The sequence below is a fragment of the Enhydra lutris genome, unplaced genomic scaffold (genome assembly GCF_002288905.1).
Source record: "Enhydra lutris kenyoni isolate GAN:26980312 unplaced genomic scaffold, ASM228890v2 scaffoldscaffold46, whole genome shotgun sequence".
Classification (NCBI taxonomy): Eukaryota; Metazoa; Chordata; class Mammalia; order Carnivora; family Mustelidae; genus Enhydra; species Enhydra lutris.
In genome coordinates, this window is record NW_019154130.1 from 14,088,251 (window position 1) to 14,114,579 (window position 26,329).

General features: G+C 45.8%; 1 protein-coding gene across 1 annotated transcript in view; it reads left to right on the forward strand.

Annotated features, from left to right (window-relative positions):
* Positions 1 to 26,329, forward strand: part of LOC111156433 (coiled-coil domain containing 60) — a 161,637-nt gene that overhangs the window by 54,303 nt on the left and 81,005 nt on the right. The window contains exon 2 of the mRNA XM_022517337.1: positions 18,509 to 18,588. Coding sequence (XP_022373045.1) covers positions 18,509 to 18,588 — 80 coding nt within the window. The remainder of the gene's footprint in view (positions 1 to 18,508; positions 18,589 to 26,329) is intronic.

The following is a 26,329-nucleotide window of genomic DNA, read 5'->3' on the forward strand; positions in this document are numbered from 1 at the left end:
GCACAGCTTATTAATTATAACAATTACATTAACAACTAGCATTTATTGAGAGACCCCATAAACCCAGCTCCGTCCTGAGAACTTGACACGCATTAGCACATTAAATCTCCATCACAACCCTACAAAGTAGGGTCTGTGCATGAGAAAACAAGTGCAAAGAGCCGTTGCATTTGCCAAAGACTCTGTCTCCGAATCTCATAGCTGCCCTTCCGTTCATTGTGCCTGGTGGGTGGCGTGTTGGGAAGCCAGGCCCTGTGTATTCTTGTCCCAAGTCTCTGCTGCTTTATTGTGTGGCCTTAGGAAAATTCCCAGCCTCTCTGGGGCTTGGACTGCTCATCTGTTTGTGGAGCATGGAGAGTGCCCACTCTTGAAGCAAGCCGCGGCTTGAATTTCAACGATTCCACCACAGGCCCGTCCTGGGCATGTAAGTCTGTAAATGTATCCCACGTCTCTGTGAGTCCCTTTTCTAACCTGTGAGACAGAGTTAAGAACAGTCCTGTACACAAAGCGTGTTGCAAGGTGAAATGAGTTAATACATGTAAACCGCCTACAACAGCACCCAACACTTAGTAAGCATTTGGTAAAGGCGGCCATTTTTAGTATATCTGTCGTGTGGCAGAGGGGGCTATGCCGGCTAATATCTCAACTCTGATGATCTCTGATGACTTTAACATTGTGCTCTCCCAGGGGCACCCGGGTGGCTCAGTCAGTTAAGCATCTAACTTCAGCCCAGGTCATGATGCCAGGGTCCTGAGATCAAGCGCCACGTCGGGCTCTGCGCTCAGCAGGGAGTCTGCTCATCCCTCTGCCCGTTCCCCCACTCTTGCTCTCAAATTAAAAAAAAAAAAGAAAAAAAAAAAGCTTAAAAAAAAGAAGCTGTATAAAATCAGTGCTCTCCCATGGGTTATGGTTTAGACACAGGAAATAGTATAACTCTCCAGGGGTATAGTTTAGGGTCATCTAAACTAGTCACAATATGATAACCATTTGCAATATGAATCATCGTCAAGAACTTTTGATCGCAAATGATAGAAAAACTCAACTCAAAGTGGACTAAGTGAAAGAGAAAATTGTCTCAAGTAAACACCAAGTCTGCAGGTAAATCTAGTTAGGTCTGGGTGCTCCAACAATATCTTTACCTTTCTTTCTTCTGTGTCAGCTTCATTCTCAAGTAGGCTTTGCCAAAATGGTGACCAAGGTGACCAACCAAGAGCTCTAGGTGGACATTCTCCCAGCTCAGCAACCTCTATGGAAAAAGATCTCTTTCCTAACAGCTGCAGCAAGTATCCTGGGATTGAAAATCATTAGGCTGCTGGGTCTCAGATTAAAAGAAGCAAAGCCTCCCTAGGGGCAGGGAGCTGCTGGCATATTTTCACTGGCCAGGGCTGCATCATGTGCCCATCCTTGAAGACACATGGACTGAGGTTGGGAGAGGCAACTCCCCTGGGAAGGTGATTACTGGGTCTGTGCCTAGGAGGAGGTTACTGCAGCTCTAGCTGTCTGCAGATTTCCCTGGCCAGGGCTCCAATGGTCTAACTCTGGGCTTTAATCAGCTCAAGCTGCAAATAAGTTGTCCTACCTCCAATCCCAGGGGGCTGGGTAGGCTCCCAGCTGCCATGCTTAAATAGGAAGGTCCTCTATCACCTCCAGATCTTTGCACACACTGTTCCTCTGCCTGGAACAGCAGCCACCTCGCTCTTCTTCTAGATCCCCCTAGTCCTTCAAGTCTCCACTTGGCCTTAGGAGTCACTTCCTTCATCTCTGACTGCTCCCTGCGCTGGCTGCGCCACTAGCACCCACAGCACCCCCAGGCCCACTCCTACCCCTGCCTGTATTCCCTGCTTAATTATCTGCCTATCCACTACAACTCTTGAGTGGGAACTTCGGGAAGGATGTGTATTTCCTAGCATGGAACTGGAATCCTAAGAGGGACTCGGTAAGACTTTTTTTTTTTTTTAAGATTTTATTATTTATTTGAGAGAGAGAATGAGAGAGAGGCAGCATAAGAGGAGAGAGGTCAGTGGGAGAAGCAGACTCCCTGCCGAGCATGGAGCCTGATGTGGGACTTGATCCTAGGACTCCAGGATCATGACCTGAGCCGAAGGCAGTCGCTTAACCAACTGAGCCACCCAGGCACCCGGTGAGTCTTTTTTGAACAAAAAATATCCAGTGTATCCTGGACAGTGGGGATGACCCACTGACAAGTCCCAGGGAGCAGGGGAGCCAAGAGTAAGGCACAGAGTGTGACAGGGAAATGAGAAGGCCCTGGCCAGCTGTAAGGAGACCCCAGTATTGATGGAGACAGGTAGGTCTGCATGAGGTTAGGCAAATGGTGCACACTTAGATTCCAGCTCTAGACAGAATTTTGGTCCAGAACAAATAACCATGTCCCAGAAAGATCTAGAAGGTGTGCCCAGCAGGGCCCCTTTGGAACAATGATCCTCACCGCCTCCCTAGAAAAGCACATCCAAGATTGTTTCAAAGAAATCTGTGTAGTTCCTACACAGAAATTTTGTGCTCTGAAAACAAAAACGCTCTCCCACTCACTACTCCTGGGGTGTTCGGTTCACCTCCCTCTAACTTACACAGCTAACTTGCTTCTCCCCTGGTGAGCATCAGCAAGGCACGGAGATGAACACCTGACAGACACCATCAAGGGCATCCATGCTTTCAAATCTTTGGAGAAGGGCTCTCTGTGCAGACTTTCACCCTTTGAAAACATAAAATAAAAAATAAGCAGATGACCCATACCTGGGCTGCCAGCCACAGTCCTCTCCTGCCTCCGCCCACCCTCCACCCAGGAATCATGTTTGCTGACTGTGAGAAGCAGGTGTTTTGCTATTTCAAACAAGTCTGAACCCCAATTCGTTTCTCAGTAACTTGATTCTCATTGGTGATGACTGTGGTTTCTCATCTAGCGTTGTTATTGATTTGGTCAGAAGTAACTAAGGAGATAATTCTTACTCAATTACATTTCCCTGAATTTCCTGAGGTTGCTAATTCTGCTCCCTGGCTTTATTTTCTTTTCTAAATTAATTTTGTCTTGACTTCGAAATGAGAATGGATATCAGGGGCTTGTTGTGCTTGTTGGTTTTCATAGGACAAAGTGGGGCTCTGTACTTTTCGTTCCTTCTGACTAGGGTTCTCAAACTATTTTAATATTTAAAAAAAAATAATGTAAAACATACGCTGGTTAAAAAAAAAATACGAAAGAGTAGGAGTCCCTCTTCCAAGCCCACTTTTCACTACTGAAGGCATTCCCCAGGCTTCCACTTCTAACACTTTCCTATTATTTCTTCCAATGATCTACATTTCAAATTATTCAATTTGGATTGCATTTCATATGTCTCAGTTTATATGCTTAAGACTTTAAAGACTTCCCGCTATGAAAAATGAGGATCTGGCTCCTTGGCATCCTTACACACTTCCCACCTCCAAACACCATCCTCCCCCAAATAGTATTACCTTTAGTTCTGTCACCGGTTAATGCTGCAGCTTTAAAAAATGTGTTAGGAGGGCAGTGAAGGTCTTCCACATGATACTATCGTGACAGATCCGTGTCGTTAGACATTCATCCAAACCCACAGAATGTGCATTCATGGTGACCCCTAATGTAAACTATGAACTTGAAGTGATAATGATGTGTCAGTGTAGGTTTCATCGGTTGTAACAAGCGCCCTCCTCGGGTCGGGGGGGCCGCTGCTGACAATACGGGAGGCTGTTCGTGTGTGGGGGCAGGGACTATACAGGGAAAGTCTCTGTACCTTCTGCTCAATTTTAAAAAAATAAGATACAGTCTTTTTACTATGTTACACTTGCCTTTCGTTCCCCATTCACCATAGAGAGTATCTCTGACTCCTCACTTGGTAGAGGAGGAGCTGGGCTCATCATCTCTCCTTGTCTTTTACTACTATGTTTACATCATCAAGATGGCCAGCCTGCATCTGTTCTGGGCCTGTGGGTCAGTTTTCCAGGCTATGTCTAGGAGCTGAGTCGAAGAGTCGAAAATCAAAGGATATTACTGCTTAGTTTTCACCAGTTCACCCACCCACTCAACAGCTAACTGCCAAGAAACCACTCTGGTTTAGCTCCATGCCAGAGACCTAAGAGGCAATGTGACAGACAAGGTCACACTCCCTGCATGCTTTGAGAGGCTTGAATTTAGAGGAGGAAGGGAGAACACACAGTCTACAACATAAGCACTGGTTTTCAACTTCACATTAAAAATAGGAAAAAAGCTAAAGAGATAAGCTAAATGTAACATATATTTTTTTTAGAAGGGGGGGCCTTCGCCCCCTCCTTTTTTTTTTTAAGATTATTTATTTATTTATTTGACAGAGAGATTACAAGTAGGCAGAGAGGCAGGCAGAGAGAGAGAGGGAGGAAGCAGGCTCCCTGCTGAGCAGAGAGCCCAATGCGGGGCTCGATCCCAGGACCCTGGGATCATGATCCAAGCCGAAGGCAGAGGCTTTAAGCCACTGAGCCACCCAGGCGCCCCTAACAAATATTTTAAATAAGAAGTGCTGGTTTTCCTTTTCCTTTGTGAATACAAGTAGAGCCTTGGTGCTCAAACCGTGGCCCACTTGCCTTCCCCACTGCGATCCTCAGCCCAAAGCCAGAGGACTAGAAGATTTTTACATCCTGGGGATAATCTCCTTCCTCCAGGGATGGGGAGACAGTGAGATGCATCGTAGCTGCAGTTCTGTTCTGTGTTTCTAAAGCTCCTTCCTCAGTAGGGAGCCTTTGCAGCTTGGACGTATTGGTCTAGAACATACTGGCTGGAAATATCACTGTGAGGGCAGCTGGGAACCCACATCTGCTCGGCATGACATGTGCCAGACGGTCACCCTGACGCCCAAGGGGCCAGTGCAGGACACCAAGGGGGCTTCTGGGGCTGTGGAGGGAGTGTTCTGCCCCACCCCCCGGCCCCGGCATGGCTGTCCCATTCAGGTGGTACAGCGGGCGTGTGCATGTGTGTATGCGCATGTGTGCATTTGCTTATTAGACAATAAAATCTCTCTGGAAGGATCCACAAGAACTTGGTAACACTCGTCCTCTCCGGGGTTGGAAATTAATAGCTTGAAGACAAGATGGAAGTAATATTTTTTAACTACATACCCTTTTATTTGTTTTTAAACCTTTTGAAAATCCTGCCTATTCAAAAGAAAAAAACTAAGATAAAAAATGAAATAAAACTCAAGGCTTCATCTTCAGTCCTTAGCGAGGGCCCTCATCTGTGAGCTTATTTGCTGAAGTGGCTTCTCATGGCTTCTCAGCAGCATTACCAGCTTTGGGCATATTTTCTCCTGCCTGGGGACGTCAGGAGACCCTCCATTGCTCCCCCACCTTCCCCAGCCAAACCCTACAATCCCAACTCCTCATAGTTCCCTCCGTCTGAAACCGTTCTCGCTCCAGTTTTTCTGTTCAGCTCAGTCAGGACCTTGGCCAGTAACCTCCCCTCACCAGCCTTGGGCTGGGGTCCACGCGGGCACATGTCACCGTGTTATAGCTGAACTGCCTGTTTGATACCTGTCTCCCCCGTTAGACCGTGAGCTCCTTGAGGGCAGGGAGGCTGTCTCATTCCACATCATATCCCCAACCAGTTTCTAATGCATAGTAGGAATTTAAGAAATATTTGAACTACTCCTGCCCCTCCCTCAGTGTCCTAACATGGTCCACATAACCTGGCATTGGAAGGCATCCTGTGGACAGCACTGTAGAAATCATATCAAGGCAGCCCTGGAGACACAGGAAGGCTCATCCCCAGGGGAATTCAAGCCCCCATCAGCAATTCTGCGTCCTCGATCTTTTCCCTTCTGCCACTGGCTTAATCTCATCTCTGCTTCTGCTTCTCACAGGGAAAATGAGGTTAAATGAGTCTAACCAATGGAAGGCTGGGTTTCTTTGAACCGTCAAGGGATTCACTGGGATTTTGCAAATATGTTGACTTCATCTGCCTCCAGACAGAGAGAGAAAAGGAACTGAAGATGCATGTAGGACTTACCACCCCCCACCCCCGCCCTACACACATACACACACACACACACACACACACACACACACACACACACACACGCCAAGTGTCTGGCATGGGAAGGGCAGTTGTCTGTCTGGATGCTACCTTTCCTTCCTGGAACCATGGCAGATACTGCTAATCAATCACAGAATTCTGATGAGATCGGACTGCAGGCAGCTCCAGATAGCCACTGCTACGAATGGAGATTGAAGCTGGCACTCAAGGCAGAGCCCATGTGCCATCTCCAACCTAACACATTGGAGGTCCTGAAAATTTAGGCATAATTATTTAGGCATAAATTAAGGCATGATTATCAAGCAGAACGGCTGCTGGCAAGATGGTTGATACATACTAGGGACCTGTGTCCAGAAGGTCCAGAAGCACCTCCAGGACTTTGAATGCCCATGACACGGATTCCCATTGGCTACGACTGCCCAACAGCTGGCCCCTCATATCTAGTCTTTCAAAAGGGTTTATGAGATTAATGTATTTCATTATTTTTTTTTTTTTTTTTTTTACTGGGTGGATATAGCACATAGGCTGCTGGCATGTCAGCTCAATCCCAGGGCTGATGGGGGCTCACTGATGCTGGCAGACAATTTCCATTTCAATCAAGTGCGAGTGGAGGGTGGCAGAAAAAGATTGAAGGAAACCCGGGCTTGACAGAAAGCTATGGCATCTAGCGCCACCTACTGTTAAATCTGTGCATCGCTACCATTGCTGACTGTCTCCAGAGGGGTCTTAATCTGTCCTTCCTGAGTTTGTCTGGGAATATTTTTGTAATCTCACTCAAATTATACTCTTCATCTTCAATTTAGGCTTCAAGTCTGTAAAAATTCCACGTACTTATGATATAGTGATGATGATAGTAACCTTCTCTGGCGTGTTTGGTTCACCAAGCTGATACACCAAGCTGCTTCTCACAGCATCTTGGCTGAAGACTGGGCAGGTGCCAGTTGGGAGCCCTGATGTACAGAGGGGAGTGACAGACCTCCGGCCACACAGCTAGAGGGGCAAGGAGCTGGGACTCAGAACCCACATCCCATTCCCCCTCCGTATCTGTCACTCCTCCACCCCTGATCTCCCCTGCACACCTTGGGGCCTGGCTTACACCTTGTCCAGCCCCTCAAAGCATAACTACCACTTAAAAAATTCCAGTGTGTAATGTGGATTTCACTGGAGGGTTCATGGAAGAGATGGAGAGGAGTGTTACTTTGAGCCCCACGGAGGAAAAATCAATAAAACGGTCCTTCACACTGGTGCATTTTTTCTGGATATGAGCTGCCCCCCGCCCCACCCCCAAGGCTCTCTCCCCACGCTTCATGATATCTCACTCTACTTTTACCAACTGGAACCCTTCATCCTCATGCTTCTCCAGTAGCCATATTCACACTCATCTCCCTTCCCAACAAACCAATTACCCTCCTTAAAAACAAGGAGGATTTGAGGAACAAATTATGGAACAATGTTGTCTTTCCCTCCCACACAAAGGCTTGGAAAAAAGGCTTTGAATTTTCAGGGAGGCTTAATGGTTGAGGACTCCAGTTTTAACCACAAGTTGTCTGGATGTACTCGAGTTCTCTGAGAACAGAGCCAATAGGATGCATAGAGATAAAAGAGATTCCTTACAAGGAACTGGTTCGTGCAATTCTGGTGGCTGACAAGACCCAAGACTTGTAATTTCCAAGCTAGAGACCCAGGAGAGCGGGTGGTGTATATTCTAGTCTGAAAGCCACCCAGCTCAAGACCCAGAAAGAGCTGATGTTTCAGTTCCAGTGCACAGGCAGGAAAAAAGCCAAAGTCCCAGCTCCAAGGATAGACAGGCAAGAGGAGTTAACTCTTATGGGCCTGGGGAGATGAGCTTTTGTTCTATTCTGGCTTCAACTGATTGAATGAGGCCCACCCACACTAGCAAGCACAATCTTCTCTACTCAGTCTATTGATTCAGATGTTTATACTCATCCAAAAACATCCACAGAGAAACACCCGGAATAGTGCCTGACAAACTCTCCGAGCGCTTGGTAACCCAGTCAAGCTGATACCTCAAATCAGCCATCGCCCTAGGGTTCTAGTCTCGGCTCTGAGAGCTGACCAGCTGTGCGACCTTGCATGACTTCCTCTGTGCTCTTCCTGTAAAATGGGTTTATTAATAGCTGTGGGGAGAAGCAAATGGGATGGATGGCATAAAACGCTGAGCACGGTGGTGATGTGTTACAATTCCACAACAATTTGTCCATTTATGAGGCTTGGCCATTCCCCTTCCCCCCCCACTCACCCCACTCTCAACGGAGAAGCAGCCTGCACACTCCATGTTTTCTGCAACATTTTATGTCATCGCACAGCTAGAAATCTGAGTGTGCTTATGAAAGATCCTCGTTTCTAGAGGTAGGAAATGAATTCTAAATGATTGTAAACACTGCACAGATCAAATGAATTCTGCAGGCCACCAGACTGACATCTCTGTGTCTCATTTATGAAACAGAGTCCCCTCAGTTTGCAGTGATAAAAAAAAGGGGGGCGTGAATGTGTTCTAGTAAGTTCCAGAAAAAAACTCCCAATTTACAAAAGCCAACAGCAGGGCATTGTTTGCTGGCCCCTGGACTAGGGAATTGTGGGGGAGGGGGAGGGTGTCAAGGAATACAAGCTACTGAGCTCCCCCACTTAGATCCATGGGCCCTTAGATAAACAGCTTAACCTCTAGGGTCCTGAGATTCCTTTCCAGCAAAACAGGAATAAGTACCCTTATTCCTCACAAAGGTTAGTGTGAAGATTAAATAAAACTATGCAAAAAAAGGCCCCCAGTCCCAGACACCTATCCAGTCTCAAGGCAAGCTGTCTACGTAGTTGGGGCCCTGTCCTGCAGAGGGGGTGACAGGTGCACATGTTGGAAGCCACAGAGGTGTGTCTCTTGGACCTCTCTCCAAGAAAGAACTTGCCATTCAGCCCTAAGGCGTACAGGTAGCTGAGAGCCTCTAGTTACTGGTACTTTCAGAGGGCAAGGTCCTTTCAGATCTCCTTCAGAGGCCAGGATCAACATGCCCCCCACCCACAACCGAAGAGCCCTGGCCATTTCTGCCCTATGCTTGTTTGCACTCCCTTCATCTGCAGTCTTTGCTCTAGAACTCCCTGTCGCATTGGCTGAGGCTCTGGCAGATCCCCGTCGTGGTCTGAGGCCGTCTCTTCCCAGTGCTCTCTCTCACAAGCTCATCCCAATAAACCTCCTGTACTCCCATCCCCATGCCTGCTCCCCAGAGGCGCCAACTGACACAGGCGTTGACATTTTCCAAGATTCCAGGTTCATTTGTTTTGTAGAATGACCCTTACCTTTTATTTTTCTCATCTTTCCTTCCTGACCACACTTGGACTGGGGCAGAAATACCACGTAGGTGATGCTGTGTCCTCCCCAGTGCACTGCTCCAAGGGCACGTGACATTGGTTTGTCCCATCACTGGTGACGCAGAGGGGGCTCGCGCTGGTTCAGGTGGTATCCGCCAGGGCTTGTCATTATGCAGATACCTTGTTCCCTCTGTAATTAACAATTAACCTGTAGGGTTGAACCTTGAGACCGTGATGCATTCATCTCATCGTTCAGCAATGATGGACTGAACTCGGGGTCAGACACTGTGTCAGGATCTGGAGATCAGACGCTCTCTTCCCAGGGACCATTGTCATCGCACTCTCCTCTGCCCCCCAGAGATTCCTGCTGCTTGTTTTGTCCTTCAGTTCCCAGCAGGACTCACTTCTCTCCCTGGATGACCGTCCCCTTTTCCACTAACCCACTATTCACCAGGTCCCCAACCTCGTTTCTCCAGGGTCCGCAGGAAGATGAGAAAAATAAGAGTAACTCAATCACTCTAAAGGATGGGGGCGCCTGGGTGGCTCAGTGGGTTAAAGCCTCTGCCTTGGGCTCAGGTCATGATCCTAGAGTCCTGGGATCGAGCCTCATGTTGGGCTCTCTGCTCAGCAGGGAGCCTGCTTCCCCCTCACCCCCCGCTCTCTCTGCCTGCCTCTCTGCCTACTTGTGATCTCTCTCTCTCTCTGTCAAATAAATATATAAAATCTTTAAAAAAAAAAAACACTCTAAAGGATGCACCCTGCCTTCAGTGAAGAAATTCTTTAAGGAATTCAATAGCATACTTCATATTTCAGTTAGAAGTATCTACACGGGGATGAAGTCCCTTATTCCAGGTTATCCCGATAGGTAGGTATACCTATATTTATGATGACAAACAACAACAACAACAACAAAACAACCCTCATTCTCCCCAAAGGAAAGTACTGATCACCATCATAAAACCACCCAAAGCTTAAATATCAGTGTGCAAAGATGTCTGGGCTCACGCGTATGCTCTTGCCATAGATCCGACCCACTCTCTGCCCATTTTGTTTTTTACAGCTTCCCCATAATGAGTCTGAGATTTGCTAATCATCTTGCTTGCTCCTCAATGCTCTCAGCTTTTCACATGGCCTCCCTTCCCCCTCGCCACTTGACGGAGCATCCCAGCTGTTCTCCTGATATCTGTATCAGCCCAAGTACATTTAGCAGGAATTCATTTCCATCTTAATCTGATTCTAGGATGTAGATCATATTTTAAGAAATAACAAAGACGAGTTTGGAACATTCTTTCATAAAGAGACAGAGAACAACAGATATTTAAAAGATTGGCTTTCCAGCCATGACCTCCAACAAATCATTCTGATTTTTTGCCATATGACAATGTTTGTGACAAAAATCCAATAAAATTCAGTGGGCAGGCTTTAGAGGTAGTATCTGTAAATTAATAGCTAGCACATGCAATCCTCTATTTAGCCCCCACAGTGTAAAAGGGGAATCAGAGTGAGGTCATGTTTAAGTATACATGCTCTGATGTCACTTGAACTTGAGCTCAGATCCAGACTACACCTTTGACAGAAGGTCATGTTCACCTTTCAAAGCCTCAGTTTGCTTCTCTATAAAATGGAAACAATAATACGGCAAGGTCTAAATGGAATCATGTATTTCAAAGAAGAACACACTTAGAATGGTGTGTGGCACACCGATGAATAGTAATGTTATTGGTAGACAGCATTCACCCCATTTCACAGATGGGGAAACAGACACGGAGAGGCTATGCAACTTGTCTGAGTCACTCAACCCCCAAGTGACAGAGCCAGCACTCAAACCTGGGTCTTTCGGACAACAAAGCTCTTTCCATTCATTCCCACAACCTCTCACTTCTCAGCTGTCAGGTTAAACCAAATCATTTCCAAGTGTTACTAGTTTAAACGGTCCCAGCACATGAATATTAAATGTGAGGACACCTGCCCAAAAAACCATCCCCATCTAAGGCTTCACTTGAGCTGTACTCCTGCCCTCCACATTTACCAGCTTCTAACCTGACACATTACAAGGTGACATGCGGTATTTCTCACAGACCTGCTGTCAAAGACGCATTTACAGATCAATCAGAAAAGGAAAATGTGGACAGGGCAGAGATTTGACTTTGTTTTCCAAGGAACAAAGATTGGAGGCATCTTCTTCTTCTTCTTCTTTTTTAATTTATTTATTTGACAGAGATCACAAGTAGGCAGAGAGGCAGGCAGGGGTGGGGAAGCAGGTACCCTGCAGAGCAGAGAGCCAGATGCGGGGCTCGATCCCAGGACTCTGAGATCATGACCTGAGCCAAAGGCAGAGGCTTAACCCACTGAGCCACCCAAGCGCCCCATAGAGGCAACTTCTCTACTCTGCAAGTCAATGGAATAACTGAAGGCTCTTGAGGCCAGTGGCAGTCCCCAGGGAGGCAAGGGCAGAAAACTGAAGTTCACTGTCCCAGGATGGTTTTTGTGAATCCTGGCTGGAAGTCGTCACAGCAAGCAAGGTAAAGGACATCCAAAGTGATGGTGATGGGGTGATACTTGGCTTTTATTTTCTCCTAGTTTTTCTATCTTTTGTTGATTTTCTGCAATGTTCATTAGTGAGTTTCATAACCAGAATACAATCTTCAACGTAGAATTCTATTGCAAATGTGGGTGATCTAAGAGTAGATTACCTGGGTAGGGAGACACATTAATCAGTATCAGCAGGGAGGCAATAGTTAGCATCAGCTTGTTTATCAGTATGGGACATAACATATATAAATTTTGGAGCAACAGGAAGCGGTCTATGAAGATCTGGAATATACAATACAGTTGACCCTTGAACAACACAGGAATTAGGAGCACCGAATCCCTCCCACACAAACACAGTCAAAAATCTGCACATAATTTTTAACTCCCCCCCAAACTTAATTACTAATAATCCACTACTGAATAGAAGCCTTAATGACAAGGTAATCAGTTGATGAACACATATTTTGTATTTAGATGTATTTGTATATTGTATTCTTACAATGAATTGAACTAGAGAAAAGAAAATATTATTAAGAAAATCATTCAAAGAGAACATATATTTACAGTACCATGCTGTTAAAAAAAAAAAGAAATCCAAATAAGAGTTATGACATGCACAGTTTTTCCCAGGGAAAGAAACTGGGAGAAGTAGGTGGGTTCTGGGTATTTTAGAAACCTGGGCTTTGATAATGATTTTGAGAGAGAGAGAATGATTCCCAAATCTGGATATGTACTTAAGCCGTGGAAAATTCTAAGAACCTCAAACTTGGGATCCAAAAATAAGGAATAGCCAACATTACCATCTGCAAAGGGGTCCTTATTAATAGGAGAACCAGCTTTATAGTCCAAAAATCACTGGTCAGCACCCAGAGCATAAACTATAACCACTTTTGAGCCATTTGATTTTGGCCCTCATTTCCATTTTCATGTCCTGCTCCCCATAGGGGGCTAATCCTTGCAAACTACATTTCCCAGGTGCCCTCACCAGGGAGCTTCCAGGTAGGTTTAGCCAATAGGAGGTGTGAAGAGGAAATGGGCGGGTCAGAGGAAGGAAGAAGCCAGAGTATTTCTCCGCTTCCCTTTAGTCAGCTTCTGGCAGCAGCCCCAACTGAAACTACATCTCCTCCATGAGCCCACCTTCTGCCAGGGCTCTTGAAAGCTACCTCTCCCCTCAGCCCCTCCATCCCTGGAGGTGGTAGAAGCTTCTTTCATTGGCCAATTTCAAGTGTGTCATGCCATCCCCTATTTAGCTTTTCAGCTCTTCCAACACCTTAGTAACTGCTACCCTATATTAAATTCCTGTATTGAACGATCTGCCACGAGCTCTGTTTCCTGCCTAGACCCTGCGTGATACAGTGTGCTAAAATAAACAATTAGCTTACATCACCCCAGACTCTCAGATGACTCAATTGAAAACAGCACCAAGGGGCTCCCGGTTGGTTCAGTCTGTTAAGTGCCTGCCTTCAGCTCAGGTCATGATCCCAGGCTCCTGGGATCCCAGGCTTCTGCTCAGTGGGGAGCCTGCTTCTCCCTCTCCCTCTGGCCCTCCCCCGACTTGTGCCCTCTCTCTCTCTCTTTCTCTCCCTCTTTCTCAAATAAATAAAAATCTTAAAAAATAAATAAAACAGCACTGAAAACTTCCGCTTAGCTTATACTGATAGAATCAATCAGAATTGCTTTACAAACCCCAAAACGCTGTTATTTTCTTAGATAATTAATACAGGTAATTTTTTAAAAGATTTTTTCATTTATTTGACAGAGAGAGAGAGATCACAAGTAGATAGAGAGGCAGGCATAGAGAGAGGGGGAAGCAGGCTCCCTTCTGAGCAGAGAGCTCGATGTGGGGCTCAATCCCAGGACCCTGAGATCATGACCTGAGCAGAAGGCAGAGGCTTAACCCACTGAGCCACCCAGGCGCCCCAGGTAAATTATTTCTAAGGGAGGGAAAAAGATGACCCAAATTAAAAATTACTGCTTACCCATAATTCAAACACCCTGAGATAATATCCCCATTAGCAATCTGTTATATTTACTTCCAGCTTATTATGCCATTTCATATGCACCTTGCCATATATCATTAATTCAAAACATAATTTGTATTCGTGCATATAAGTTTTTAGAAATATCTATAGATTTCTATGAATATGAATCTCAAAACTCTACAATCTAAGTTCTTTATATTTTAGTAACATTCATCTTCACTTGAAATTATATTCCTTTCCATAGCAACAAATATACGTCAATAGCAAGTTAAACAGCAGCACCAAATTCAAACGCATCATTTCCATCATCTGGATAGACAGTGATTTATCCCCTCAGTGCTCATTGCTGGACATTTAGATGTTTTCCACTGTTATTCATACTGCTGTGATAGGCATCCTCATGGGTAAATCTTTTAATCCTTTCTGCAAACTTTCCTGGGATAAAAGTAGAATTGCTGGGGATATGAGCATATGCGCTTTGAAGGTCACATACACACAAGGCTAAATTGCCCTCTGGAAAGCTATAAAGATAGTGATTCTTGGATGTGTTGTGCACTTCTAATTGTGTTAATATCAGATAGTATTGGTAAATGTCCTGACAACAAGGACTCCCTCATTCCATGGCAATTATTACCACTGGCTTATTATAATTGTGCTTAAACAAAGGTCACAGTGAAAATGGTTTCCTGAGACTCCACAGAAATGCTGACATAATCGCAGGGATTGAGGCGTGGATCTTGTCCTGCTCAAGTTTTATGTCAGATCAAGGGGACAACTTGACTTTGGGCTATGAATTGTTCAGCACCAACCCCAGTCCATACAAATTCTCTTTTAGAGGCAACTCTCAATAGAGGCAAGATTTGGGGTCATATTTGGAAAGTATCATAAGCTTCCCCGGGTGCGGGGGTGAAACTTGAGACATTTAAGAGAGTGATGTGTACGTAACTGTGACTTCAAGCAGCATCTCAATTGCGTATTTTCAAATTTTCAGGGAAATTTGAGTGTGTTTGGTTTTATCTTTGTTCGTAAGTATTTTTAAGTCACAATATGCTTTAAGAAAGTTACTTTGGTCCTGCAAGAAAGACTTAATGAGGTGCTCAGAAAAAGAGAAGGATTAGGAAAAGGTAACCTTGACTTCAAATGTTTGATTTCAACACGACCAATCTCATTGTTTTCACTGCAAAATGCACCAAGATGGATGTCATTTGATGTTGGTCATCCAAGAAAGGAAGGGAAGGGAAGGGAAAAGAGGACAAGTTAAAATAATTCTTGATCTATTGACTGCCTTGGCACACCCAAGGGCGGACATATTTCAGATAGAAATCTTATGGTTGTAGGTAACAGAAAATCCAGTTCAAGCTGGCTTAAATAATAAAAGAGAAGTTCATGAAAAGTCTAGAGATGCTTGATTAGTTCAACAAGGCACCACGGGACAAGTTTTTCTTTGCTTCTCTTCTCTGCCTTCCCCCACATCATCAACTAGAGGCTGGCAACCCTCATGGGCACAAAATGGCTGCCAGCAACTCCTAGGGATATCTGTTTCTCCAATTATAGTCAATGAGGAAAGACGACTTCTCTGCATGTGGTTCCTCAAAAGATCTAGGAATCATGCTTTCTAGAAACCCCTGGCAAATGTTTGCTTGCATCTCATTTGCCCAAACAACATCATAAGACCATTCCTAAACCAGTCACTGTGATGGGAGATGGGCGGCACTGTTTGACTGCAGCCACTCAGAACAACCCAGCCCTTGGTCCCATGACTATCCATCATGGTGCAAGTGCCCCCATGGGAGAGGAGCAAATGGTCTAATGAGGGAACTAGTATCAAGACAGAGGTTGAAGAGATCCTGGGGTGTGAGGAAAGCAAATGTCCATCATGTAGAAGTTCTAGAAAATACTCCTGGAGATACTTACCTGCCTCCTTGGGGGTCTGTTGCCGCCCCCACTTCACCCATCCCTCAAGATCCAAACTGACAGGTGTGTCATTAATTTTCAGCCAAGGGGTTGAAACATCCGGGAGTATTAAGATATATTACCTGTAATTCATGGCTAAGAATACCCACAGAGATAAAGTTGATACATGATCCCACTGTCTCATATCTAGTTGAGCTTATTTGAGGCTATCCCGGATGCTTTTTTGGTACCTTAGAGTGGACAAGAAGGAGAGGCAGTGACTAGTATTCTGGGGGATTGCCAGAGACTCTCTATCCCCCCCTATTTTTTTAAGATTTTATTTATTTATTTATTTATTTATTTATTTATTTGGAGAGAGAGAACACGCACAAGTGAATGGGCAGAGGGGCAAAGAGAAAGAGAGGGAGAGAGAGAATCTCAAGCAGATTCCGTGCTGAGTGCAGAGACTGACAGGGGGCTCGATCTCATACCCCAGATCATGATCTGAACCAAAATCAGGAGTCAGATGCTTAACCTACTGAGCCACCCAGGTGCCCTGAGACTCTCCATTCTTCATCTGAGCCGCCTCGCACAGGACGTGTACTGGGTGACCCAGGAGAAAAACAGTTGGGGATCAGGCAGGCCAGCAACAGCCCCTTTCCCCCCAGCTCCAGATGGCCACACTGCCACACACACCAGTCACCTCCCACGCAGCCACACTCCTTTCCTTCCAGTTCCATGTAAAAGCCCCAGAGCAGCAGGCATCACCACACAGTTTCATTTCCAGAGAAAGTGCGTCATGAGAGCTGCTGGGTGATGAGAGCCTCACCCCATGCATCAGGTGCCACACTGTGATTTCTGTCGGGTGAGCACACCACCGGTCCTCACTCCACTGTTGGGAAAACACTCTCCACACAGCCCTACCAGTCGGCCTTTGCCAAACTTCACTTGGCCACTGCAAGGTTTCTTATAATCTTTTCTCTTTGTTTATCACATAGCCAAGTAATTCTCATTGCAGAGCACTAGGAATTTCACATAAGCTTAGGAAAAGTAAAATAAAATTCGCCATAATCCCACCCTCAGAGAGACTCCCTTCATTGGTGGTGGTGGTGGGGGAGGGGGTAATGGCTTTCCACATCTTTGGAGATGCGCACATGCGCACAGATCATTTAAAAAAAAAAAAGGCAGAATTGTGTGATACATTGCAACATGACTTCCCGCTCAAAGAACTCAGACATCTCTGTATGACAGTAAATACACTCCCATCACTGTATTGTCACCCCACTTAATTGCTGCATACTATTCCACTGTTTACATGCACCATAATTATTTAGCCTGTCTTCCATTGGGAAGACGTATGGGTGGCTTCCAAGAGTTTGCTCTCACAAGCAGCCTCCCAGTGAGCAATTCTGTTGATGGATCTCCGTGTCCACGCAGGGATATTCCCACAGGATGCCCGGCAGCAGAAGGATCGTTAGATCCGGAGGCAAGCACGCTGTCGCAGCATTTAGTATGCACGGACGAATCGCCCTTCACAAAAGTCACTGCAATGCATTATCCCACCAGCTTCCTCTGAAAGCGCCCATTTCCCCATGATTTCTTGAGATTTCCTTTGATTAAAAAAAAAATTAGTACTGCAGGAATTCATTTCAAGACAGGATAATCCAGATAATGGTCTTATTATTGTTTCGCAGAGCCGGGGCTGAGAAAAGTGGCTTTTATATTAGAATACAGTTAATTTAACTCTCTTCTTTATATTGACCTGGTACCAACCTCTGAGTAATAAATTTAAGTCTTGTGAGGTTTCCCTCATGGCTAGGCAAGGCAAGGCAAATGAATAGTGGAAAGGGAGGCAAAAACCATGAACCACCACCTGGATAATTTACTCCTTGCCCTGCTTGGGGATGGCGAGGGGAAAAAGTGCCTGGGCATATCTACATTAACAAGATTCGGCTTTCCAGATTGGCTGCCTATGCCACCAACAACGATTATTTTTTTTTACATGATTGTTAAACATTTTTATTTTTTTACTATGTTCATTTAGCCAGCATATAGTAAGTACATCGTAAGTTTCTGATGTAGTGTTCAACGATTCATTAGTTGCGTATAACACTCAGTGCTCATCACAGCATATGGAACATAAGGAATAGAGCAGAAGACCACAGGGGAAGGGAGGGAAAACTGGACGGGAAGAAATCAGAGGGGGAGACAAACCATGAAAGACTCTGGACTCCGGGAAACAAACTGGGAGTTACAGAAGGGAGGGGGATGGGGGGATGGGGTAACCGGGTGATGGGTATTCAGGAGGGCATGTGTTGTGACCAACAACGACTATTAACATTTAGTTCTTTGCTTTATTTTGAGTATGATGCTAATGAGAGCCTCCATTTATCAGATGCTTGCTATGAGTCAGGAATGTGGCAATGAATTTACTTGTCACAACAAGGTAAAAATTATTCCTCCATTCTGTGGAAGAAACTGAGGCCCGGAGAGGTCGAGTAATTTGTCCGAGATCACACAGCCAGCCACCAGACAGAACCAGGGTCAGAGCTCGGGTCTGTCTCCAAAGCCCTTGCTAGTTCCACTGTGTACGTGGCCCCTCTTTGGTGTAGAGAAGGTCACTGTGCCACCCAGCACCCCTTCAACCTGGTCAGAGATCTCAGATGAATGCACGGGCTTCCTGAAGCCTGGCTCTGTTTGTAAGGGTTATACTAACACTTTTATCTTTCACTTCTTGCTTTCCCATCAGGTGCCAGACAAGCCAATGAGGAGCATCAAGTATATGGACAAGGAAATAATAAACCTCAAAAAAGACCTTGCACGAAGCCGGTGAGTGAGACCATCAGGGAATAACGAGATGGATAAGCAGGTGGGGTGGTCCCTCCAAGTTCTTGCCAAGCCCCAAGCCTAAATGTTCAGCAGAAGACTTGCAGGAGAGTAGCCCTCGGCTGGAATTTTTGGGGAGTGCCTACACTGAGCTTATGGCTGCATCCCTGCTCATGCAGTCCCCGCCTAGAATTTCCTTCTGCTTTCCTTCCTGGACCTGAATCCAACTCGGGAGAGCTCCCAGTGCTCCAGAAAAATCTCTCCTTTTAACTCCAGGCCACAGCATGGTAGCCCAGAGTCAGACAACCTTCCCGAGTGTCTGTGTTCTCTCCTGTAAAATGAATATAATATGTGATTGCCAGAAGGACCGGATGAAATAATGTATATAAAGTGCCCCCTTGCATAGCCTTAAACACAGTGCCGTCCATTTCCTTCCCCTACTCCGCCACCACACTACCCAACTCCTTCCTATATTGACAGTGTGGACCAGCTGAGGTCCAGGACCATATCTTCATCATCTCTGTGTGGTGAGCTGAGCTCTTTCTCTCTCTCACCCCTTAACTCTGTTCTGGGACCTAGAGTGTTCCAAGGTGGGGTCATACATGGGACTCTTGGCAAAGCACTTGGAGACAGAGTAAGGGACAGAGACTCTCACAAGGATGTGTGAAGAGGGGGGTCATACAGGCATTGTGGACGGCCCGTCTCTCTTACTTGTCTCCCATTCTGAGCCAGACCACAGACAGTCAGGGTGACACATTTCCTTGTTTCATCTCCCTCCTCTAAAAATGTCTCTGTCTCCACTGCCCGCCTGTGTCTCCACACTTTCCCCAGCCGGCAGCACAGCCGACGGGACTGGATGGCTGAGCCCAATAGGAGGCTGGCAGTGTGGGCATGGAAGGTGGGAAGGAGGAATGGCACAAAGGGACAAAGACAGGTATCGATACTCTCTGCACAGAAGAAAAGTAATGCAAGTTGTGCATGGGATTTCAAATTTTTGAACAGCCACACTGTTTTAAAAAAGCAAAAAGAAACAGGTGATAGTCCTTCTAATACTGTATTCTACTTACCCCAAGATAGCCAAAGCGTTCTCATTCATCATGCCGTCGATATAAAAATTATTAATGAAATACTATATTCCATTTTTCATACATGATGAAAGGTGACAAAATGATGCAAAGTGAGAAGTGATGAATTTACACGTAGGGCACATGTCCGTTTGAACCACCCAACTTCCAAGCACTCAGTGGCTGTTTCTGACTGAATTGTGTTGCCCCCACCCCCAATTCATATGTTGCAGCCCTAACCCCCAATGACTATATTTGGAGACAAGACCACTAAAGAGGTAATTAAGGTTAAGTGGGGTCACAGAGATGGGCTCCTCATTTGTCAGGACTGGTGTCCTTACTAGAAGAGGAAGGGATATCGGGAAAGTAGTGTCCACAACCCAAGGAAGAAGCCTTCAGGAAAAACCAATCCTACGGACACCTTGATCTTGAGTTTCCAGGCTCCAGATCAGAAAAAAATAAATGTCTGTTTTTAACGTCCCTCAGTCTGTGGCACTCTGTGATGACAGCCCAAGCAGACTCACTGAACAGTCGATGTTGAGATAATCCTGCAGAGAATGTCACCAGCTCAAGAGTTGATGGACCCCAGTCTCCGACTCTCATGGGGAGCTGAGCTCAAGAACAGCATGCGAATGAACTTGGGCCTCAGAATTGAGGGCTGAGATCCACAAGGACTCATCTGTTAGTGGTGGACATATTGGCCTCTACGGTGTTTGAACCCAGGCTAGAGGGCTTTTGAGACTGATGCCTTGGGAACCTTGGGGCCCCCAGGGAATGGTGAGAGGTAGTGTCAGGAAGTCAAGAGTCACCTGAATGGGGACAGCATCCGTGACAGGCAGCAGACAAAGAGGATCGCACAGCAGAGGATAAGCGCCTTAGCAGGGATGATCCATGTCATGACTGGAGGATATTCAGGCTTCAGAAGGAATTGGGCAGCACAGCACAGAATTTGGATCAGAAGCAAGGTTCGAAATACAGAACCACCATACGTCATGGGTGTCAATGAATCACATCAGACCCTGGCCATACAACCATTATGACCGGGTTGGTTCTTACCAGCTGATTATGATCAGCCTTAATATAGATGATTCTAACCCAAACCCCCAGCTGCAAGTGCCTACCAGTATCTCTAGAGCCTGAGAAATGAGAGTTTCCACAATCCTCTGTATCCTGTAGACAGACAGTTGATCACTAAAGGTACCACCATATGGCTTGATCTATGTAAGTTCCAGCTACAGAGACTCGATCCAGACCAAGGAGGGCCACAAGCCGTGTCGAGCCAGCTTGTAACCCAAACGGGGTGCTAAGTGTTCAGGAAATTTGCAAGTCCATTATTAAACACAGCTATGGTTAAAAATTATATAAACTTACAATTAAATACATCATATTAAAACAAAGGTCACGAAGACCCCCAAACCCATCACTTCCTGATGGTTCTGTACATTTCACTGCTACGAGTGCTCCTGACGTTATTTCTGGCTACGGCACCGGTGGGCGCGCTGCGTAACAAGGAATCCTGTAAATGACTTCATGTTTACGGACATCACATTGGCGGCTCAGAATCAGCCCCCGGGGAAATACTGATGGCACAGAAATCCACAAACGCCACAAATCAGGGCTTATTTGCCCCCCCTCACCCAGAGAGAGGATCCTTAAGCATTCTCCCGCACATCCCTGGGGACATGTCCCCCGAAAATGACCCGGGTTGAATTTCCTATTAATCCAGCAGCATATAGGGGTTTCGTCAAAAGGTGATGAAAACAGTGGCTTCCTGCCACACTTGAACTGGCAAGCTGAGCCTGTCACTCAGCCAGACACATTTACCACGGCTCTGAGACTCGCTAGGATTGAACGTCCTCATTGGACAGGCTTAGCCTGTCCACCTGCAGGCCATGAAAGAGAATGGGGGAAGAGGCCAGGCAGAAAAGCCACGAGCAAGAAAACAAGAAACAACAATAAAACGTTCCATCCGGCCACACTCCCGGATCCCACTGACATTTAAGGCAACAGCGTGCCCCCTTCAGTGGGAAACACCCTGCTTTGCAGGGGAAATCACCTCTCCGAGAGGCACAAACCCAGCGTGCCCATCTCCCAGGACTAAATGAGGCGAATTATTAGCAAAGGAGATGTTGTTTTTTCCACTTACTGTGTTTCAGACCAGCTTCGCCTCCTATTAGACGTCAGCCCACCATGAACCAAACACCTCGACTACCTCTTAGATTTTATTTAATACTTCAGCCCTCTTATAATTCAGCTGCACCATCCCCAGTTTCATGGCCAGTTTAACATGACGCTAAAAAGAATAAAAGTCTAACTGCTTTCCTGCCCACCCACTCCAGACGTCTGGTGGCACAAGGCAGCACGCTAAGCGCTTATGTGCCGCATCCTAGTGGAAGTCGACAACCTGCGGCACCGGCCTGCACACGCCCAGTTCTTGGATGACTCGTGCAGCCAATGGTGTATCTTCTTCCAAAGCTGCCGGCGCTTTTTACTGTGAGTGTTTTAAGTAAAATAAACAGCTCTGCAACTAAAACAACTAAAACGTTGACCTGAAGCCATGAGTTGCCCATGGCGAAGTTTAGTTAGGTATATAGGCAACTGCAAATAAAGGGTGATAAATCACCCCCCTCCCCAGGATCCCCAGCAGACCCCAGCAGGGCACAGATTACAAAAGTGTTTTTGAGGCCTGAGATGTTGTTTTCTAGATGCACTTGGCAGGCAAGGCAGTTAGAAATAACAAAGGTGGGGGCGCCTGGGTGGCTCAGTGGGTTAAGGCCTCTGCCTTCGGCTCAGGTCATGATCCCAGGGTCCTGGGATCGAGCCCCGCATCGGGCTCTCTGCTCAGCAGGGAGCCTGCTTCCTCCTCTCTCTCTGCCAGCCTCTCTGCCTACTTGTGATCTCTGTCCGTCGAATAAATAAATAAAATCTTAAAAAAAAAAAAAAAAGAAAGAAAGAACAAAGCTGGAATTTTGGCAAAGGAAGAAGCTTTTTTTTTTTTTTTTTTTTTTGGTATGAGGTTAGGCACTTCTTGGTTCCTCCTTAGTTTACTGTGCTCATTTTCTTCAACAAATATTGAATATCAGGTACTTCCAGGTGTAGCCAGACATCACTGCATACACTGGAGTCATGGCAGTGAACGCAACGGTCAAAATTCCTGTCCTCGGTGAATAAGGGACAATGATGTGCCTTAAAATGGGGCAAAGACAACAAACAAGTTATCAAGTGTTTAAACAGGATTTTGGGGGGGTGTTGGCTATATATTATGAGAATATAAAACAAGGTGTTGGGACGCCTGGGTGGTTCAGTGGGTCAAGCCTCTGCCTTCGGCTCAGATCATGATCTCAGGGTCCTGGGATCGAGCCCGACATTGGGCTCTCTGCTCAGCAGGGAGCCTGCTTCCCCCCCCCGCCTCTGCCAGCCTCTCTGTCTACTTGTGATCTCTGTCTGTCAAATAAATATATAAAATCTTAAAAAACAAACAAACAAACAAGGCATTGTGCATAGCATGGCGATGGAGAGAAAGCTTCTACTTGAGCGAGAGTGATCAGAGGAGGCCATTCTGTAAAGGGGGTCTTGGGCCTGACATCTGAATGATGAGAGAGAAAGAAAGAACCATTCCCATAAAGATACAGGAGGAAGAGAGGTAGAAGACCACAGGTGGATTCCAGAAGACAGTAAGGGGATGGGTGCCAAGGCTGGAACAAGCTGGAAGTGTTGGAGAAGCAGAGAGAAATCCAGAGTGGCTGGAGCTGAGTGAGAGATGGTAAGAGAAGCAGTAAATGACCTTAGAGAGATGGGCCTCGGGCTTCATACATAGGTCATAATGAGCATTTGAGTCTTGGCCTAAATGTAATGAGAACCCACTGAACGGCCCTGAACAAGAGAAGATTATGATCTGATTTTTTATTTATTTATTATTTATTTATTTTTAAAAGATTTTATTTATTTATTTGACAGAGAGAGAGATCACAAGTAGGCAGAGAGGCAGGCAGAGAGAGAGGAGGAAGCAGGCTCCCTGCTGAGCAGAGAGCCCAATGTGGGGCTCGATCCCAGGATCCTGAGATCCTGACCTGAGCTGAAGGCGGAGGCTTCAACCCACCGCCCCTATGATCTGATGTTTCAGAAAACATTCCATCCACTGCGTAGGGCCCAGCTGAAAGGTTATAAGAGTTGACAATGGCTTGGCAGACAAATAGCAGTGAGCTGGAGAGAAGTGGATTGATTCAGGATTTATTTGGAGCCACAGGACTGGTTAATGGATCAGATGTGAGGGACAAAGAAAAAGCTGGGTCAAGGTGTTCCAATGACTTGTTTACATCTCTGCCTCCCTCACTAGGACATAAGATCTATCATAGTCTACACTATACACGTCTGCTGTCATGGTCCCCAAGTAAAGATTTGTTGATGGGATGAATTAATTCTTTATGAGTTGACAGTGTTCAATAAGGGACATTCATTTTGAGATACGGTTTGCGTCTGAGTTGGTAGGTAGAGCAAGTCACCCAACCTTTTTTTTTTTTTTTCTGAGACAAGTAGAGATGAGACTAATAATTTAATTAAAAGTTAGATCCAGGATGATAACTCTGTGGCTGACATACCCCCACTTCTCTCTCCTGTGTCCAAGGCAGACATCGCTAGTGGATCACAGCATTCTTCATTTGAGCCCAGATTTGGTTTTGAAAATCCTCGCAACCCAGCACCCCAGACAAGCAGCCCTACTGATTAGAGTTGCTACCCAGAATGTAATTTATTTGTCATCTCTAAACTAAAAGATTCAAAAGGAGGCTTTGGTGTCTATAATGACACCTTGTTGATTCGATTTGAGGTTTGGCACAGAAGAGACCAACAGGAGGAACAGATCTCACTCAAATCCCTTTATGAATGAGGCTGATTTTTAATCAGGGAATCTAAATAGTTTGAAGAATTATTTTTTACCTCAGACATCCACTGACGGCTCTCAGTAACTTCGGCATCTCACCATTCAACACCCAGGACCTCCATGTCCAGAGCCTGGAACTCAGAACTTCTTCATCTAGAAGTTCTGATTCTTCCTCCGACCCCTCCCCCTGACTTGAGACTTACCTCAAAGCCCCAGAATTATTCAAGATCATGGATTTATATACCAGTCAATGTCTTGGATGTAGGCAAAGTTAAGGCTTCTGAACTGCACCTCATGAATCATTCAAAGAAGACCTTAGTCCTCCCCCTCCCCATGTCCCCTCACCCCCACACCCTGCAGCCGGCGCGTGGATATTAGTGAGTCCCCGACATGTTCCATAAAGGCAAGCACTTGGCCCCGCGTCCTTAGGCCAGAACTGATAAAAGAGAAAAAAAAAGCCGCATACCCAACGGGTAGGTCACTGCTGTGGGCTGGAGGAACCTGGCTCAAGTTAATTGCATTTTTATCATCTTGAATGTGACCCAGAGGCCCTGCCCATTTTTTTCTCTGTTACTGATGTCTTCGTGTTTCTTTGACACGTCTAGTTAACCATAGTTCTAGGGCAAAATTTCTCCTTTGCTTTTCTTGTGCTGCTCTCCACTGAGGGTAAATATCTTTTTTTTTTTAAACTTTTTTTTTTTAAAGATTTTATTTATTTATTTGTCAGAGAGAGAGAGAGGGAGAGAGAGCAAGCACAGGCAGACAGAATGGCAGGCAGAGGCAGAGGGAGAAGCAGGCTCCCTGCTGAGCAAGGAGCCCGATGTGGGACTCGATCCCAGGACGCTGGGATCATGACCTGAGCCGAAGGCAGCTGCTTAACCAACTGAGCCACCCAGGCGTCCCGGTAAATATCTTTTTAATTCTTTGTCTTGTGGCTAGGGCTACCTCAGAGGATCCCACATAAAAAAGAATTTAACAATAAGACCACGTTTTCAAATTTAAGGATCCAAGTATCTTGAACCCTTGGTTACATAAAGGTTTGCACAAAACCTTGTTTTCTGAAATTCTTTCCCTGATGCAGGCAAGGTGCTCAGTCTTCTAGCTAGGTTTGGAGGGCTTACATAATACAATCAGAAAGTCCATCGGCTTTGGAATCAGTGGTAGGTTCAAATCCCAGCTCTACCAGTTATTAGCTAAGTGGCCATGAACACATCAATTCATTTCTCTAGACCTCGGTTGCTTTACCTATGGTATGGGGTACAGGGATAACAAGACCTACTTCACCCTGGTGCTGGCGTTTGGGAGAACAGATATGGGTGAGGAATGTCAGAGTAAACCAGTAAAAAGTAGTCTTGGTTTTTCAGCTGATTTTGTGAGATCATCGTAATACAGACCAAAAAAAAAAAAAAAAAAAAAAGGCACCCCAATCCTGTCATCCTTATCAGCAGAGTGACCCTGCTCTGGTCATTTTACCTCCCCTACCCTCAGTTTCTCATCTGTAGGATGGATCCATGCCTCCTTCCAAATATTTCTTTGATGAGGGCAAAAGGAGATGACACATATCAGATCTCCTGTTGTACTTCACTCCCTTCCTTTGCCCTTCTAATGCTCTGAGAACAGAGATGAGACCAGGGAATTCAGAGGCACCACTTATAAGCCACGTCGTGATGAACAAACTGCCCAATTTCTCTGAGCCCCAGAGTGGGTATTGCATAAATACTTCCCCTCTCTCGCAGGGCTCCCGTGAGGATTAAATGAGTTCATACATGGGAAGCACTTAGAACAGTGCCTGTCACTTACC